This window comes from Strix aluco, chromosome 13, assembly GCF_031877795.1.
Source record: "Strix aluco isolate bStrAlu1 chromosome 13, bStrAlu1.hap1, whole genome shotgun sequence".
Classification (NCBI taxonomy): domain Eukaryota; kingdom Metazoa; phylum Chordata; class Aves; order Strigiformes; family Strigidae; genus Strix; species Strix aluco.
Genome location: NC_133943.1, coordinates 6,693,288 through 6,709,756, shown reverse-complemented (window position 1 = coordinate 6,709,756; position 16,469 = coordinate 6,693,288). Strand labels below are relative to the sequence as shown.

Sequence of the window (16,469 nt, the reverse complement as noted above, 5' to 3'; positions counted from 1 at the left end):
GGGTCTTGAGAAAAGCCTGGGAGAAAGCCCTGGGCTCGCCAGGAGAGGTGCGGGACACAGGGGGAGGTCAAAGCATCAGGAGTGGAGCTGGTGCCCGGGGGTGTGGGGTGGATGGCATTGGACCCCAGGCCACGTTGCGGGGTACAGGTGCACCACCAGTCCCAGGAGCAGGGTGTGATGCCACGAGCGAGTCCCACGCCTCGCCGCACACAGCCACACATGACACAAGGGACGTGTCCTCCGGCTGTGCCCCTGCCCCGGCACCCGAAAAACTTTTGCCCTTGGTTTCCCCTCACCGCTGTCAGCTTTGCTCCTCACCACATCCCCAGCATAGTCTCCGCTCCATCCTTCCCCTTCCTCTGGAATGCAAGATTGATGGCAGCTGCCAAGGGAGTGCCCAGAGGATCCCAGGATTACAGGGGGAATTTGGGGAACAGGGCAGGACCCCATGCAGGTAGGAAAAGGTCAGAGACATGCAGAGACCGGACCAGCTTGGTCAGCCCAAGGCACCTCCACCTCCATGCCGCAGGAAGGCGTCAGGCTCTCCTGGTTGCTCTGGCACACTGTGGCTGGCAGTGACATCACGAATCTCCCGAGTCTGTCATCCGCTCCATCACACTGTGAAGAACCCCCACGTGTGCCCCTCCTGGGGCCAGCCCAGCCCGGGCTCCCCGTCCAGCACCCACAGCGATGGCTGGGCAACACCGTGACCTCCTGAGGCCTCCTGCTCGGTAAATAGTGTCAAGGTTAGAGCGAGGGATTCATTGGGGCCATAAATGTTTATGGCAGGCCCTCCCCGCTCCCCAGCCGCCACGGCCTGAACTTTCCATCAGCGACACTTTTATGGTTGGCCTCTAATGATTAACCCGGGGTCTAGTGGCCGAAGGTGCTTTGCAGAGCAGTCGTGCTGCCGGAGCCTCATTCGCCCCAAGAAACTGGGACTGGGGGACACCCCGTCATCCCCACAGGCTGCAGACGTGGTGGAGTATAGCAAGGGGGACGTGGAAAGCCATTGGTGGTCCTGCAGGGAGAAGGAAGGGCAGAGCCAGACGGGGAGGGAGATCAGCATTCCCGGGCACGGGGAGGCGGGTGAGCAGAAGGAGAGGGTGTTGGAGCTGGGCCTATGCTCATGGAGGGGCAAAGGCAATAATTAAATGTCCTCCACCATAGGAAAGGGTTGTTAAGGAAAACCACAGCCTCGTGCCAAGATTCACCCTGGAGGCTCAGCCCACAGGGCTGGACCCAGGTCTGCGTGGCCCATCGGGTTAAAATAGCCCAGTGCACCAGGGCTACGTGCATAATCCAGACATAAACCCTAATTTTTCTGTTTATCCTGCGTTTTTGGCTTTTACCTGACCAGGACAGAGATATGCAGGACAAAGCCCAGGGGGGCTGTGCCTCCCATCCCTGGAAGCCCCCCTAGATGTGCCCTTCTCGCATGCTGAGGAACCCCCAAATAACCCAGTAGAGGCTGTGTCACACACCACTTTTTAATGGCGAGCCGACGGTACACGGGAGAAAGCGCACACGACACCAGGGTGATGGGGACTGGCAGCATCAGGTCCAAACAGCCCCACCCAGGAGCTCACCAGCAACCCCCAGACCAGCAGCATTGGCAGGAGATGGGGCCTCTGGGACATGGGCCCCAGGCTGAGCTACCCCAAAATCACACGCAGGCACTGAAACCCAACCCTTCGCCTTTCTCTGGGAAAAGCAGCACCCAGGGCTAGGGACAGCCCTCGGATCCCCCTTGGGGATGGACACGGGTCCTCCTTTGGCACTGGGTCCAGCTGAGACCTGTCCCTGACCTCCTGCACACATAGAGAATGGGCCATCCAGTCTCTTCCCTTCCCTCAGCTCATCCCAGCCCTGTCAGACACCACGAGGAAGAGCTGCCCTGACCCACTGAGGTCCCTGGGGGACTTACAAGCCTGGAAAGGCCCAAGTTTGTTTGTTTCTAAAGCATTTTTTTCCCCCTTCTAATTGTTTTTAACTGCTCATTTCTGAGGTCAGATTTCTTCAGCAGGACACTGATGTGTGCTGGTTTTGCTGGAATATCTCATGTGCGCAGAGCACACTGATACACACTGTCCTCAGGGCACGGAGGATATTGCAGTCCTTTCTTACACGTATTTGTGGATTATTACGGTCCTTTCTCACACGTATTTGTGGGTTATTGGAGTTAAATACACATGAGCAGAGAACATACCAACACCCAACACAGAGGATCTCCTCCTCCTCCCCGCCTCCTGCAGCCTGAGCATCCCTGCAGCCCGACCATCCCTGCAGCCCGAGCATCCCTGCGTGGGGAGGGCAGGGCTACGGCTGAGGGTGGGAGCGGGGCAGCCCGGACACGCACCAGACACTGTCACAAGAACGCACGGACTCATCACACAGCTTGCCACACTGAACAGAAACACCTCGGGGGAACTGGGACAGGCAGTAGCTCCACCCTGGTGGGTCCAGGGCAGTGGTGAGGAGGACGGCAGGGTCGGCAGCCCCCAACTGCTCCCCTAAACCCACCCCCGAGCCATCCTGAAGTGCTGCAGTGCAACCTGTGCAAATTGGAGGGCGGTGAACCCCCACCCCCAGCTCGTGGGGTGCTGGGTCCTCTCACATCATGGACTCCTCTTCCTCCTCCTCCTCCATCTCCCGGTCCACCTCAATAGCCGTGTTCTCGTAGCTGGTGATGCCCCCGTATTTCCGCATGTGGACCATCAGTGGCTTGGGGGACTGGCTGCCAGCCAGGCTCGCCACGTACATGCCGGTCCGGTTCTCCTCCAGCGATGGGCCCCAGTCCATGGCGGGCCGGCTGGCTTGCTGGACTCGCTGCCGGGAGACAGGAGGAGGCAGCACGGGCACCCTGCACCAGCACCCCCTCTGCTCCCCACCCAGCAGCTCACCCCCCTGCCCATGGGGGTCGGTGTGGTCTGCCAGCCCCGAGGGACTGAAGGAGCCCCCAGAGAAGATGGGATGGGGCCAAAAGCCTGTCCTGAAACTTTTTGGGAAGGCAGCTCTGTAGAAGTACCCTGCTGTGGTCTGGGGAGGTGTTATGCTCTGCAGGTGCTGGTGGGGTGGGCTTGCAGGAGCTAGGGGCTGTTGTAGGTGATTCCTGGCCGTGCCACCATGCCCATGGCTGTGCCAAGCTAGGTTGTGGCCAGTAAGTACTTCAGCTGGCAAGTTGCTGCCTGGGGAGGGCAGCAAGCTCTGCTGCCTCTGCTTTTAACAGCCTGGGGAGAGCAGCAAAGCCCAGCCAGGGCTGGGAAGGCTATGAGCAGCCAGCAGCTCCATAACCTGCTCCTTGGTGAAACCTTTCAGCAGAGAGATCCCACCTGTGCTGCCTGGGGCTGCCTGTACGGTCCGGCAGCTGCCTTCCTTGCTCTGTCGTTGCTCCTGCAAAATGGGTGCAAAGTCCCATGCGCCCATGCCCACCCCACACTCGGGACAATGTACTTCCCCCCAGGGCAGGGTGTAGCAGGCTTGTTTTGGAGGGGGGATGCCCACAGGGCTGTCCCTTGGGAAGCAGCGTGATGCAGTGGCTGCCTGGATGGAAATGCCCTGGGACGTGCCGCCTCTTACACCCCATGGGCATCAAGGAGGGACAGGGACACACACCTCCAGGAGAGAGGATGCAGAAATTGTGGGAGGACACAGGCTCAGCAGGGGCTCATGGTCACCCCACACATTTCTGGGGTACTCCCCAGCAATGCTGGGCCCCAACACCTCCTACCTCCCACAGTGTTCCTTCTTCTCGGAGCACAGCCACCACCATGCCCAAGGGAATCATCAGGAAGGAGAGAACTCCCATGAGGATGCCCAAGACCTCGGCCCAGGTGGGGAAGCGGTAGCTGCCGTACTCAGAGGGCTGGTACTTGATGATGTTGTACACCAGCAGAGCCTGTGGGGTGGGAAGAAAGTGAGGAGAGCCCAGAGCCCTCTGAAGGTCTCACACTCAAAAAAGCCCTGGAGACCTCCCAGCAGAACCAGAATGGTCCCTAGGGCACGAGACACCAGCAGATTGACTTCTTGCAAGGGGAGGTCATCCAGGGATGCTGGCACCACTGTGGCTCTCCAGCATCATCCTGCACCTCAAGCTGAGCAGTTACCATCATCGTTGCCGGTGACAGGATCATCCAGCAGGCTCTGAAGTAGGGCCCTGGTTTGAAGCCCAGCATCATGTGGATATCTCGGCAGAACCTCTTCATCCCTGGAGGAGGGAGAGGGACTCAGAAGCCGTGATCCCTCCCCCAGAGCCAGGTGCCTGTACCAGGTTGCCCTGCACCAACCAAAAGCAGTGGTTTGCATTCTCTACAGCAAAGAAGTGTCTTCCCTCCCAGCTGGGAGATGCAGCCTAGCTGGTGCTGTCTGAGAGACCAGGCTCAGCACCCCATGTATCTCTGGTGACATGAATCTGGTGATGGCCAAGAAGAAACAAGAGGTTGGAGAGGTTGGAGCAGAGGTGTTCCATGCTCCATTGTGAGGCTGCTGGCTCCCCTACTGCTCCCTCTAAATCCCTTTCCTCATACAAACAGCCCACCCATCCCCCATGCCCCTTACCATAGACACGTGTCACCACGAGGCAGGTGGTGATCACCACCACCATGAGACCAAAGCCAGCACTGTAGTCATCCAGTAGGACCAGCCAGTACATCCCACCCTGTGGAGACAACACAGTGGCCAACATCCCTGGGACCAGCATCCCAACAAACCCCCACCCATGTCCTCCTGCCTTTGGGGACATGTCCCCTTAGCCCCTTTGTGGGCACCGGGGAAGACAGCAGTCAGGCACCCTCAGGGGACATCACTCTTCTTCTGCGGTTGGTACAGGGACAGGAATAACTCTGTGTCGCTTCCCTTGGACCTCACATTCCCAGGAAGCCCAGGATCATCGATTGTCTCTCTTCCATCTTGTTTGCTGATGTGAATACACTTGTCTCTGCAAATTGGTCCCTGGCCCTAAGCTCTCCCCAAAATGAGGCCCTAGTCAGTCCCCACAATGCATCCGGCCCCACACCCTTACCTCTGTTGTGAGGATGAGCCCCATCAAGAAGAGAGCAATGCAGATGACAGCTGAGAAAGAAGCTTTCTTTGGCCGCAGGTAGTAGGGAAATTCATCTGTCACTGCTGTAACAATGGTCTCCATAAAGGCAAACTGCACACAAAGGAGAAGAGGGTCCCCTGAGCCCCCCAGGCTTCCTGGGCACCATGGCTGGCTTGGTGGGCTCTGTCCTTACCTGGCTGTCTAGGCCTAAGGTTAACAGCATGAAGAAGAACAGGAAAGACCAGAATGGAGAAAGGGGGAGCATTGTCATGGCCTGCGGGTACACCACAAAAGCTAGGCCAGGACCTAGGGGAGGCAAAGGACAGCAGGGTGAAAAGGGGGTGACAGCTCTGGGCACAGGGGGATGGAGGAGAGGAGAGCCCAGCAGACTGGCACTGCGGCAGGGACCTGCCAGGGCGCTGGCAGGATGGGCAGGAGGAGACCTGCACCAGAGGGTGGAGAGGTGCAGCAGAACCAGCCTGGTCCTTGCTCAGGCCTTTATTAGACATCACTTGGTGCTGTTCAGGATTTGCACAGCAGGAAGTGGTCTCTCCCTTCCCCTCCCTCCGCCGGCCAGCTGAGCATACAGCTCCAGCCCTCACGCTGACATCCTCGGATGTGTTCCATCCTGGAAGGGATGTTCCTCAGTGCACCCAGGCAGGCGGTGAAGGAGAAAGGGTCTTCATTTGGCCTCACCTGCTTTTGCCACCTGGTTAACAGGGACCCCAAGCTCCTGGGACATGTATCCCAAAACGGAGAAGATGGCAAACCCTGCAAGGATGCTGGTGATGGCATTGCCCAGGGTCACTATGAAGGTGTCCCTACAGAGGAGAAAGAAGATGCTCTGAACATGCCCATTCCTACCCACCCCACACCAGTGCACAGTGACATTACCAGCCCCAGGTGCCACAATGAAGTGACCCAGTGTGATTCTCCTCCAGGACCTCTCTTGGCATGTGCTTTCCAGGGTCAAAAGGAGCAGATATATCTAATGACACGGGTCCTTTTGTGAGGTTTCTCCCAAACTTGCTTTCCCCTGTGGAGGGGATCAGCCCCAATGTCCAACACCCAAACTCCCCTCTCTGCTGGTGACCTGCAACAGATGCTGGGGACAGGACAAACGTGCATAACTCTAACCTCAAATATCCTCAGCCTTGAGCGCCTACAGCCCTTGTGCCTTGATGCTTAGGAGAATTTTCTTTCACAGATCCCTCTGTCCCTCTTGAGCCTGTGCAAGCTGGGTGACCATGTGTAGCACTGCGTGCTTTTGCTGACTTTGAACCCACCAGCTGAGGTTTTCATGGCTCCCCTCAACCCACAATTTTTACAAGACAGCAGCTGGCTCCCACCTGTATATATTCTGATGGAAGGTGTTGTATGAGGCGAAGGTGAGGAGGCCCCCAAAGCCTACCCCAAGAGAGTAGAAAATCTGCAGGGCTGCCTCGATCCACACCTGGGGGAAGGAAACAGGCTTGAGGAGAGCAGGGGTTTGGAAACCTTTCCCTGAGGAAGAGGGAGTTGGAAATACATTTCCCCAGAGCTCCCTGCACATCTTCCCCAGCCCTCCAGGCATGCAAAGCCCACAAGGTCTTTGCCTTTCCTTGCTAACACGCTCACCACTTGTGGGTCCGCTGGGTAGTGGGAGGGTTGATAAGAGCATTTAGAGCCAGCCCAGCATGGCCTTAAACACCCTTGTAAAACTGGTGGTCTCTGCTACCAACACTGCTGACCCAAGGAAAGTCCCAGCTCCACACACCAAAAAAACCACAGCAGCGAAATCCACCACAGGCACCCATCGCCACCCCAAAGCCTGTCACAGGGGCTGGTCTAATCCTGCCCATGGCCCTGGTACCCAGGGGAGGTGGTGAAAATACCATCTCCTGCATGGACAGCCAGAAATGCAGGCACAGGGCTGGACCAGGTGGGAAGAGAGGTATAGACAAGGTGTGGAGCAAAGACAGACTGCTGAAAGGCAAATACTGTTGGGCTGGAAGCAACCAAGAGAGAGGACTTTGGGTTGGGGGGTGGTCAGAAAAGGCACCTGAGTAAGGGAACCACCTCTGTTACATGCTGGAGGTGGCAGGAGAAGGTTCATTTTTGTGTCTTGAACAAATTGCACAAGAACCTGCTCACCTTGGAAGACAGCAAGTGATCAAACTGGGGTGTGAGGTAAAACCGGATCCCCTTCCAGGCCCCCTCCAGGGTCACACCACGAATGAGCAGCATCACCAGGATGAGGTACGGGAAGGTGGCGGTGAAGTACACGACCTGCAGGAGAGCAGAGCCAGCTGGGAGAGCCGGGAGCAAGAGCACAGCAGTCCCCCATAGCCCTGTCCCCAGTGTGGGAGACCACATCGCCTGGCATCACCCTGCAGTGCTGGGGTCCTCGGGATGTGGCAGGGCCGGTGGTGTCAGTCCTGCCAGGGTCTGGGTGTGCAAGCTGTCCCCAAAGTGACCTGCGTCCAGCTGATGCTGTTTATGGGTCTCAGTTTCCCAGACGTGCAGAGAATCACAGGCACTGGTGAGCATTGCTGTAGATCCCCCCAAAAGAGACTGTCCGGCCCTTACCTTGCCAGAGGATTTGACTCCCTTTAGGATGCACAGATAGACGATAGTCCAAGAAAGGAGCAGGCACAGGCACAAGTTCCAGCGGATCCTCCCGGGATCCCCGATCCCAGAGCTCCCTTGGATGTGCAGGACGTACCGGCTAGGGAGAAAGGAGAACCGCTGGCGAGCAGCCACGGGCACCCCCCGCCTTCTTCCAGAGGCCCTCTCTGAACCTAGCAATGCCTCTGCTGCAAAAATAACTTGGTCAAAAATCCCAGCAATGAGAGGGCAACAAGGCACTGTCAGCTATTTGCTGGGGAAAGAGGAGCAGTGGGTGTGATTTCTCCACCATGCATTAAAGAGCCCAGAAGGGATGCCTGGCAGCTTGAGAGCAAATTCCCAGCCAGTCCAGGCATGGAATGTATTTCAGTGTGACATAAGTCCAGGCCAGCAAAGCAGCGCTAGATCATGGATACCTCCCACATCCCAGGGACATGATCCCAACAACTAAACTGAGGTATCACCCACAGCTGACCACGAGAGCCTATCTCTGCACCCACAACACCAACCATGAATGCCCACCATGCCATGAGATGTGCGGCACAGACCCTTCACCCCTTGTCCCATCCCCACGCTCTCCCTGGCTGGATGCCAACTGTGTCCCCACGGCTGGGTCAGGCTGACCTCTTTACCTCCAGTACTCCTCGCTGGGGCTGACGGTGTTGGTGATGTTGACGGGGAAGGTGGTGTTCCCCGCCTTGATGATGTGGTGGTCCAGGCACAGGTCGGTGTTCCACCAGTTGCCGCAGTGCTGCCAGGGCAAGTCGCTTGTGAGGGATGCAAAGAGGTAGAAGAGAACGTAAGCAATGATCATATTGTAGTAAATGGCCACCAGGGAGACGATGAGGATCGTGCCCATGCCAACTCCTGGAGAAAGGAGAGGGTAAAGAAGGAGTGAGCCATCTCTGCAGAGCAGAGCACATCCAAAACCAGGCTCAGACACTGGATCTCAGCAGCCAAATGTTTAACCAGTCAGAGGTTCACCTGGTGGTGGTGGGGGAGCCTCTTACACCTCCCAGACATGCCTTCTCTGAATTGATCTATTGCATCATACAAATGATTTTACTCCAACTTAATGTTGACAATAAAAGTATTTGATATGACCTTTTTCTGAACATTTTACTCTTACCTTTGTCTTTAACAGTCATTGTTTAGATTTGATGCTGTATATTGTACACCAGCTGGCTTAATAATTTTCATACAATCTCTAGAGCTGGTCATGACATCCAGAGCCTCCAAAGACTGATAGATCTCATACATATCTTGCAGCTACTAAAACAGCTAACCCAGAAGTCAAGCCTGATCCACCTTCCCCCAGAATTTAACCTTTGATTCTAACAAGAGCTTTGAGGATCATGGGATGCAGCTGCTGGTCCATGTCCTCATCAAGCAGCTCTTCCAGAGGCCCGGCAGAAGCTCTGGACTTTGCTCACGCACCTTTAAAGAGAGGGCTTATCTTCCAGACAGCAAGCGGCCCCAGGCTGGAGAACTGGCCAAGTGACAGCTCCATGAAGAAGATGGGGATCCCACAGATGGCCAGCATGATGAAGTAAGGAACCAGGAAAGCTCCTGCAAAAAGCAAGAAAAATCCCTTAAAAATAGCACAGAACAAACACCTAAAGCCCATCTATGACAGGGAATAAAGTTCATTCAACATCTATGGCCCTGAAGGATCTACACCAAAATCTGGAAGACATCAAGGGGCAGCAGCTCACCATTAGTGCAGGAGGAAGGGGCTGTGATTCACCCAGTTCCGTGCTTCCACCCCACTCCCAACACTCTTTTCTCCTTGAATCTTTCACAAACACTGTGAAATTCTCCAGTTATTACTGCATGTGACAAGCAATTGCTCTGGGACAGTTGAACAATCTGGGCACTTTGCACTACCACACTGGGCTCTTGTGTTGCAAAAGGCTTGCTCCCCTCCTTCGATACCATTTGATGACCCTGCAGAGTCCTGGAGGACACCAGGCCAAGATGCAATTTGAAACCAAGAGGGATGCTGAGGTGGTATTCAGTCCAGCATGGAGCTGGGGATGTCTCCAAGGCCATGAGGCAGAGGTGGGCTGCTGAGTCCCTCCCACATATGGGTACACATGGTTAATGCCCTACAGCAAGCATGGGGGGCAGCAGGAGGCTTCACCCCACAACAACGAACACTACTTCCCAGCCCTGAGAAGGGGAAGGGGCATCTCTTCAGAGGCAGGTCCCACCAGCCCAGCTCAGTGAGGGGGAGACGTGGCCATTCCAAAGGATGCTCAAATACCTCCTCCATTGGTGTAAGCCCTGTAGGGGAACCTCCAGACGTTTCCGAGGCCCACGCAGTATCCGATGCAGGAGAGGAGGAAATCCAGACGCCCTGTCCAGTTCCCTCTGTCTTCCGGGCACTCGGAGCCCAGTTCCCCGTCCTGGCTGCTGGGGCTCACCAGGAGCTCTGGTGTCACTGGCTGAGTGAGAGAGCAGGGGATGGGAGAGGGCAGCCGGGGGTCGAGGAAGGAATAAAAACAGGGGATGAAAAGTGGGAGAGAGGGAAGGAGTGCCGAGAGGTCAGGTGTGAATTTGTGACCCCGTCACAGCATTGACACTTGTCCTTTGGGGACACCCCATCTCAGCAGCTCTCTGTGCATCACTCCAGCGATGTCCTGCTCTGCTGCTGAGCAAGGAAAAGGGATAAATGTGATCTCACATGGCCAGAGCTCCCCTGGGAAAGGCAGGATGACCCCGCTTCACCCTGGGAGGCCAGGACCCATCTTGTGACCCCCAGTTTCCCAAGAAATCCTTTCAAGGGGTCACAATAAACTTTCCTGATCGCCTACAGTACAGGGGTGTGAGGACAGCAGGGGAAGAACCACTGCCAGTGTGTCAGGGAGTGTGACACCCCAGCCCCATGTGCCCCTGCCACACCGGGCACTCAGCTGTTGTTAAATGTTCTGTGTGTTTTTCATGCTTTTCCAACTGCCAAAAACCATGGGGATTTTGTGATGTGGTCCCAGTTGTCCCTGCTGAGAGAGCTCCTTCCAGCTTTCCTAATCTGCCCTGGATCAGTGAGGCACAGGCAGCTCTTCAGCAGGCAGGGGATTGACCCATTCCCATCCTCCCCGGCTGCCTCAGCTCTGCAAGAGGGAGGTGTGAGCCCTGCAAAAGACATTTAGGTTGGTGTGATACACTGGCAGGGCTTCTTGGTGTTTGTGTGTTTACATCAGGTCTACAGTGAGATGTTTGGTTTATCTGAACTCCCCCAGAATCCTGACCTGGGGGAGTGGGGAAAGCATACCCACTGGCTCCCATCCCACCAGCAGTCACCAAAGCTGAAAGCCTCAGCCAGCAGCTGCTGGGTAAGATCCCATCATAGATATTCCCTTGGCAAGACCAGGCAGCAAAACAGGTGGAATGAGCATCCTGTCCCTGTGCCACTGCGTGTTGCTGTGCCCCTGCCTGGGAGTATGCTGAGTTCAGCCGGTATGAGGCACAGAGGCAGAAGAATGCTGGGATCCCTGCTAACAAGGCACCAGGACCAGGGCAGGAGGAGTCCATTTGGGAACCTTCCCTTCTTCTTGGGCTCTCGAAAGAAAAAAGAAGCCATCTCCATGTCCCTGAGTTCACAGATTGTAGGGAGCAAGCCCATGGGGTTGAGGGAGAGGATGCTGGATTTGGAAGGATCAGCCAGAAGGAGTTGTGGGACCCCTACACCAGTGTGCACACACGCTCAGAGCCTGCAGCAGGCCTCTATCCCCTGGGACATCAGAGCTGACTGGCAAACAGAGCCCAGCACTGCCTTGCCACAGCCCCCAGGGAAGGTGACAGCCTCTCTTCATCCTTCTCCTCTTCCTCTCCTGCTGGACCACAGGATGCTCTTGCTGCTGGTTCCCATGGAGACAAGGAGCCGTGTTGCCAATGATGACGATGGCTGCAGGCTCCCACCCTTCACAGGGTGCACCCCACTCCTCCAGCCACCCAGCACTGCACATGTGCTGCTCGCAGCCCAAAGGCACCAAACACAGAGGTGAACCTGTCCCCACCCGGCATAAAAATCCCTCAAGGGACAGGACAAGACAGCACAAACTCTTCCCAAAGCCAACCTGAAATGCACAGCCCGAGCAAAGGCGTTACACCATAACCCCCCACTGAACGCCTATCCCTGCTGGATGCCACCATCACAAGGCAAAGGCCAGAAGGAAAAGCTTAAGAAACACAGGCTGAAAAGTCAAAATATGACCCAAACATAATACTGTTGCTATAAAACTATTGCTACCTGGCAGTCCTCCTGAGGCTGTTAAACACGACTCTCCAGCTTAGCAATTTCTCCAGACCATGGCCATACCTGCTGATTAAGCCAGCGTGCACAGAGGCATCACCCAGGCATTTGCAGGTGATGGACAGACTGCTCTGCAACATCCCTCCCGAAAGTTTCAGCGACTAAAACCTGTATTCACAAAGGTCCCTGCCAGGTGGGGACAGGAGCTATGGGGCCATCACAATTTGGTCTTCTCCAAAAAAATGACTTCCCAGTCCCTCACACTGCCTGGAAGACTCTCACTTTCCAGGTTTACATCACAGAAAAATAGCAAGCAGGGATGCTGGGAGATCATTAAATCCTCTCACCTAATTCCTGCACCTCTGCCTGAATCCTAAACAGCTGCAGGAGGGCACCGGTGGAGCTGCGTGACCTGATTAAATGCAGGTGGCCATCCATCAGATGTAGCATGGAAATCAACACAGAGGCAACAAAAGGAAGGAACTGGCAGGACCTTTTCCAAACTGCACACAGCCTGGTCCCCCTCTCAGTCACCTGTTTTGGAGGTCATGGGATGTAGTTTGTCACCTGTGTCTCGGTGATGACTGCTCCCCTTATTAATATCTTTAGCTGGAGCTTTGCAGTTTAAATTTGAGACCCCAGGGCAGAAAGCAGAGATTGCTCAGGAGTCAGATAGACCCCAAGGACTGTGACATTGTGGTCCCCACCAGGCAGGATGGGGAGGCACGGGCCAGGGATGCTGATGGAAAATGCACGCGGAGGCTGCTCCATGGCTACGATGCCCAAAAATGCCTCAAATCACAGCCTTTCCACAGACATCACAGAAAACCTTGCCTATTTGCCTGACTTGCAAAAATGCAAAATGCCGTATTTAAGGATTCCAGCCCATCTTTGTCCCAGATAGCGGAGAGATGCACACCTCTCTGCTTCAGGCTGCTAGAAATTTCACACAGCGGCTCAGTTCCAGCCCTTTTTTTAGGATTAATGCTCCCTTTCAGCCTTTGTCATAACAGGAATTTTCTTTTTCAGCAGCAGCTGAAGTGCTCTAGTGCTACAATATTGCTCTAGTGCTTTCCACTGTCAACTGCCATCGTTCAAACTGGGCTCCCATCTCGCGGTTATAAACAGACGGGGACTAACAGCTCCCTTGGCAACCACGTCCTCTTTGAACATGGCATCGCTTTCCATTATTCACCAGAAGATGCTCCCAAAGAAGTCAGCAAAGCAAAGGTCACTGAGAAGAAAAAGCACTTTAGTGTCTGCCAAGATAAGAGCTGGCTTCCATATGGGAATTGCCCTACGCTAATTATTTTCTGTAAATCAATTTACTTAAACCAGTGCAAGACTCAGCTGTATCCGTGAAAAGCCAGCCAGATTAAAGTTACTTTTTCATCATATTTTATCTCCATCCAAACTGGCATTGTGGGGTTATTTTGTCAGTGTTTTATGTGTGGACCACAGCCTTTGATAGGGGGAAATGCCACCCAACGCCAGATTTCTCCCCTGCGGATCTGAGCCGTGTGCGAGCACAGTGCGTCTGTAAAGTGTGAGTCACTTCAGATTAGTTTGAATTGCTTGTTAATCTCTCAGAGGAAAAAAAACACCACAGCATAAAAATTAATTCAAATGTAATATTGCTTAGGAAGTGAAGTAAATAAAGCATCTCTATGGTGTGAAAGAGCCCTTGAAGGGCTGAGCTAACCCGGTTTCCCCCAGCCTGGGATCACAGCACGTGCCAGGAGAGGGAGCAAGCGACGCTGGAGCCAGCACAGGGGTTTTGGGGGCCGGAGACTGCTGAGGCTGAAGCAAACTCATTACAGTGATGTCCAGAGCGCAGGGAGCATGCACAGCTGTGAATTCTTGTGCTCTTTCATCTGAAAACCCTGGGGAAGGAGCGGGGAAGGTTTAAGGCAGTTTGTGGCAGGAAGAGGAGGGCAGCGGCTCAGGCAGCCTGGCTGGGCATGGGGAGGGGCAGCCCAAATCCTGGCTCCCACCACTGTCCTCCATGGGCTTTAGCCCATTTCTAGCAAATAATCCCCCAAAGCAAATAAGCAAACAAATAAAAACCATCCACTCAGCTCTTCTGGAAATACTTTTATGCAAAAGCCAACCTGAAATCCTTAGAGCCTGAGAAAGATCTTCTCTATTAAAGAGGAATTTCCATATGTCTAAAACATGTCTGGTGAGAAGGCTTAAAACTCCCGGCTCACCGATGGGAAGCAGATCACAATGAGAGGGAGAGGAGGCTGTCAGGGTCCCGGGCGGGCACTGCAGCCGGGGCTGTGCAAACTCTTCCATGGGACAAGCCTGATGCTGGTGTCAGACATGGTGGTCCCAAGGTGCTGGGTGGCTGCAAGCACCAGGTTTTCCATCTGGAGATCAGCAAGAGTATTTTTGGGTAATGAAGGACAGCAGGGCCCTAAGCAGTGCTGGGAATAGGGAAAATAACTCCGGAGACATCTGCTTTCCATTCTGGTTGATCACTGTGGGACTAAATGAATTCCTGAATAAATGTTAAACAGGATCACCAGCAGCAGAGAAATTCAAGTATCTCAAAAAGCCTTTGAAAGGGACAAAGACAACTTTTAATGGATCTTGCAGTCACAAAGTCATCTGAAAAAGCAATTTGTAGGAAAGAGGAGGAGAAGGAAGAGCCAGATGATGCCTCCAAACAACAGTGAAGAAAGGTAGGCAGCCCTGAGGCTGCCAGGGCCATCAGATAGCTGCTGGCTTTCACCAGGCCACTGCTGGCTTTTTTATGTCCTGTCCCAATATCCTAGGAATTTCCTGGCAGGGATGAAACTCTCCTGGGTTTTCATTCATCCAAAGGCTGGTACAGGTTGGTGTTGCCCTGCCCCAGAGTTAGTGGCCATAGTTTGGCAGAGGGCAGAGCCAAAGGGGCTCACAGCCCTGGGTCACTGCCCTGGATGCTCTGGAAAGGGCTGACCCACCGGCAGCGGCAGCGTGTCCCCACGAGGGAGATGTGGCTGCCAGCCTCTGCCACCCCACTCCACCGTGTCCCCATGTGGGATGGGCATGAGAAGGGGCTTGGTCCCTGACGTGGGGGAAGAGGGGGTCTCAGAGAGCCTGGTAAGAGCAAAGCAACAGTGGAGGGGAGCTTGGGATAGGAAAGCCTGAAGGCTGGTTTTGAAAAGGGTTTCCAGCTGGATATAAAAAGGGTTTCTAGCTCTGCCTGCTCCGCCCTGAACCCAGAGTTCAGGGTCCAGCACCACACAGACCCCTTTAAACCCTACAGAGGAGGAGGAGGCGGCACTCCAAGCTGCAGTGGGAAAGGCACTGCCCAGCTCCCTGTGCTCATCCCGGCGGGGGGGAACCCCTCACCACCCCCACCCCGAGACCAGGCAGTCCCCGGGGCTGGCAGGAGCAGTGTCCCTGGGGTGACACGCTGCAGGGAGCCAGCTCTGCCCCCGGGTGCCCACCCACAGCCGCCTGGCCAGACACAACATGAATCATCGCCGGCAGCACCTGCTCGCAGGGGAGGGATGAGAGAGAGCATCCATCCAGCCGGAGCAGGCAGCAGGCAGCTCTGCCCACAGCTCAGGGCCTCTGGGGCTAATTGCAGTGAGGCAGAAGTGGTGGTTACAAAATGCCCCCCATCCCTCTCCCCACGATCGTGCTTTGGCCCCACACACGCACACTATCCCCGTTTGCAATCCCTGCCAGGGGAGAGTCTGCCAGCTGCACACAGAGGCTCCCCGGGCAGGGAATAGTGGGGCGATGGACATGCCTTGCCCCCCGCTCCCCAGGTCCCCGCTTCCCGGCTCTCACCTCCCGGAGATGCTGCTGCCGAGTCTTCTTCATCCCAGAATCCTGTTGCTATGCGCTCTCCGCTCTGACACTTTTTCCTCTCGTTTTCTCCGGCGACAGGGAGGGAGAAGGGGGAAGCGGGCGAAGCGATAACAGGGAAGGAGGGGTGCCACTTTCCTGCTGGCTGGGCTGGCGGGGCGGAGGGAGGCAGGGGGGACGGGGGGAGCAGGGCTGGAGTTGAGGATGGCTGCGTGCTGAGCAGGGAGGGAGGAGGGAATGGCTCTCAGCAGGCTGGAGAAGGGCTGTCTGTCAAACGCACCTCTCCCGGGGGTGTCCGGGACCTCAGCCCCCTGCCAGGGCAGCAAGGAGGAACGGCTGCTGCCTTACTCATGCCACGAATGCGTCAGGTCTCCCTAGGGATGGACCTGACTTTGCAGGCACCCTGCCACTGGGCACCCTGGGGGTCCCACGTGCCCCGGACAGTGGTGGCAGCACTGCAAGTGCACATGCAAGAAGCTGCCAGCATCTTTCTGTCTGACTCTGAGCTGATTTTCCTATGGCAGAACAGGGCTGGTGCCTGAGCAGGTCAGGAGTGGCTGCTCCTCATGCTGCCCAAGCCCAGTCCTCAGCCCAGGGGAGGGGGATGCTCACTAGCCATCGGTCCCTTTGGGTAGGACCCCACCATTCTGGGGGCAAGAGCAATCCTCGGGCAGGCCCCAGGGTGAGCAGCCGAGCCCCGTAAATCGTGGGCCCGATGCTGGAGCACAGGTCACATCTCCAGGGTTCAGACATTCCTGT

General features: G+C 55.5%; 1 protein-coding gene across 1 annotated transcript; it reads right to left on the bottom strand.

The window, feature by feature from the left end:
* Positions 1 to 1,533: 1,533 nt before the first annotated feature.
* Positions 1,534 to 15,828, bottom strand: SLC6A7 (solute carrier family 6 member 7). The gene is made up of 14 exons (XM_074838262.1): positions 15,693 to 15,828; positions 9,915 to 10,095; positions 9,086 to 9,217; positions 8,281 to 8,515; positions 7,610 to 7,748; positions 7,175 to 7,309; positions 6,391 to 6,494; positions 5,738 to 5,862; positions 5,235 to 5,347; positions 5,021 to 5,152; positions 4,558 to 4,657; positions 4,107 to 4,207; positions 3,731 to 3,898; positions 1,534 to 2,829 (listed from the first exon to the last, which is right to left on the bottom strand). The coding sequence occupies exons 1-14, from the start codon at positions 15,723 to 15,725 to the stop codon at positions 2,614 to 2,616; spliced, it is 1,914 nt and encodes a 637-aa protein (XP_074694363.1). The 5' UTR covers positions 15,726 to 15,828; the 3' UTR covers positions 1,534 to 2,613.
* Positions 15,829 to 16,469: the final 641 nt, after the last annotated feature.

Excerpts from the sequence above, each read along its gene's own strand:
- SLC6A7 (XM_074838262.1), bottom strand. The coding sequence starts at position 15,725 with ATGAAGAAGACTCGGCAGCAGCATCTCCGGGAG. Across the intron at positions 8,516-9,085 it reads GATAAGCCCTCTCTTTAAAG|GAGTTGGCATGGGCACGATC; the intron begins GTGCGTGAGCAA and ends TCCTTTCTCCAG. Across the intron at positions 5,153-5,234 it reads CCTTAGGCCTAGACAGCCAG|TTTGCCTTTATGGAGACCAT; the intron begins GTAAGGACAGAG and ends CTTTGTGTGCAG.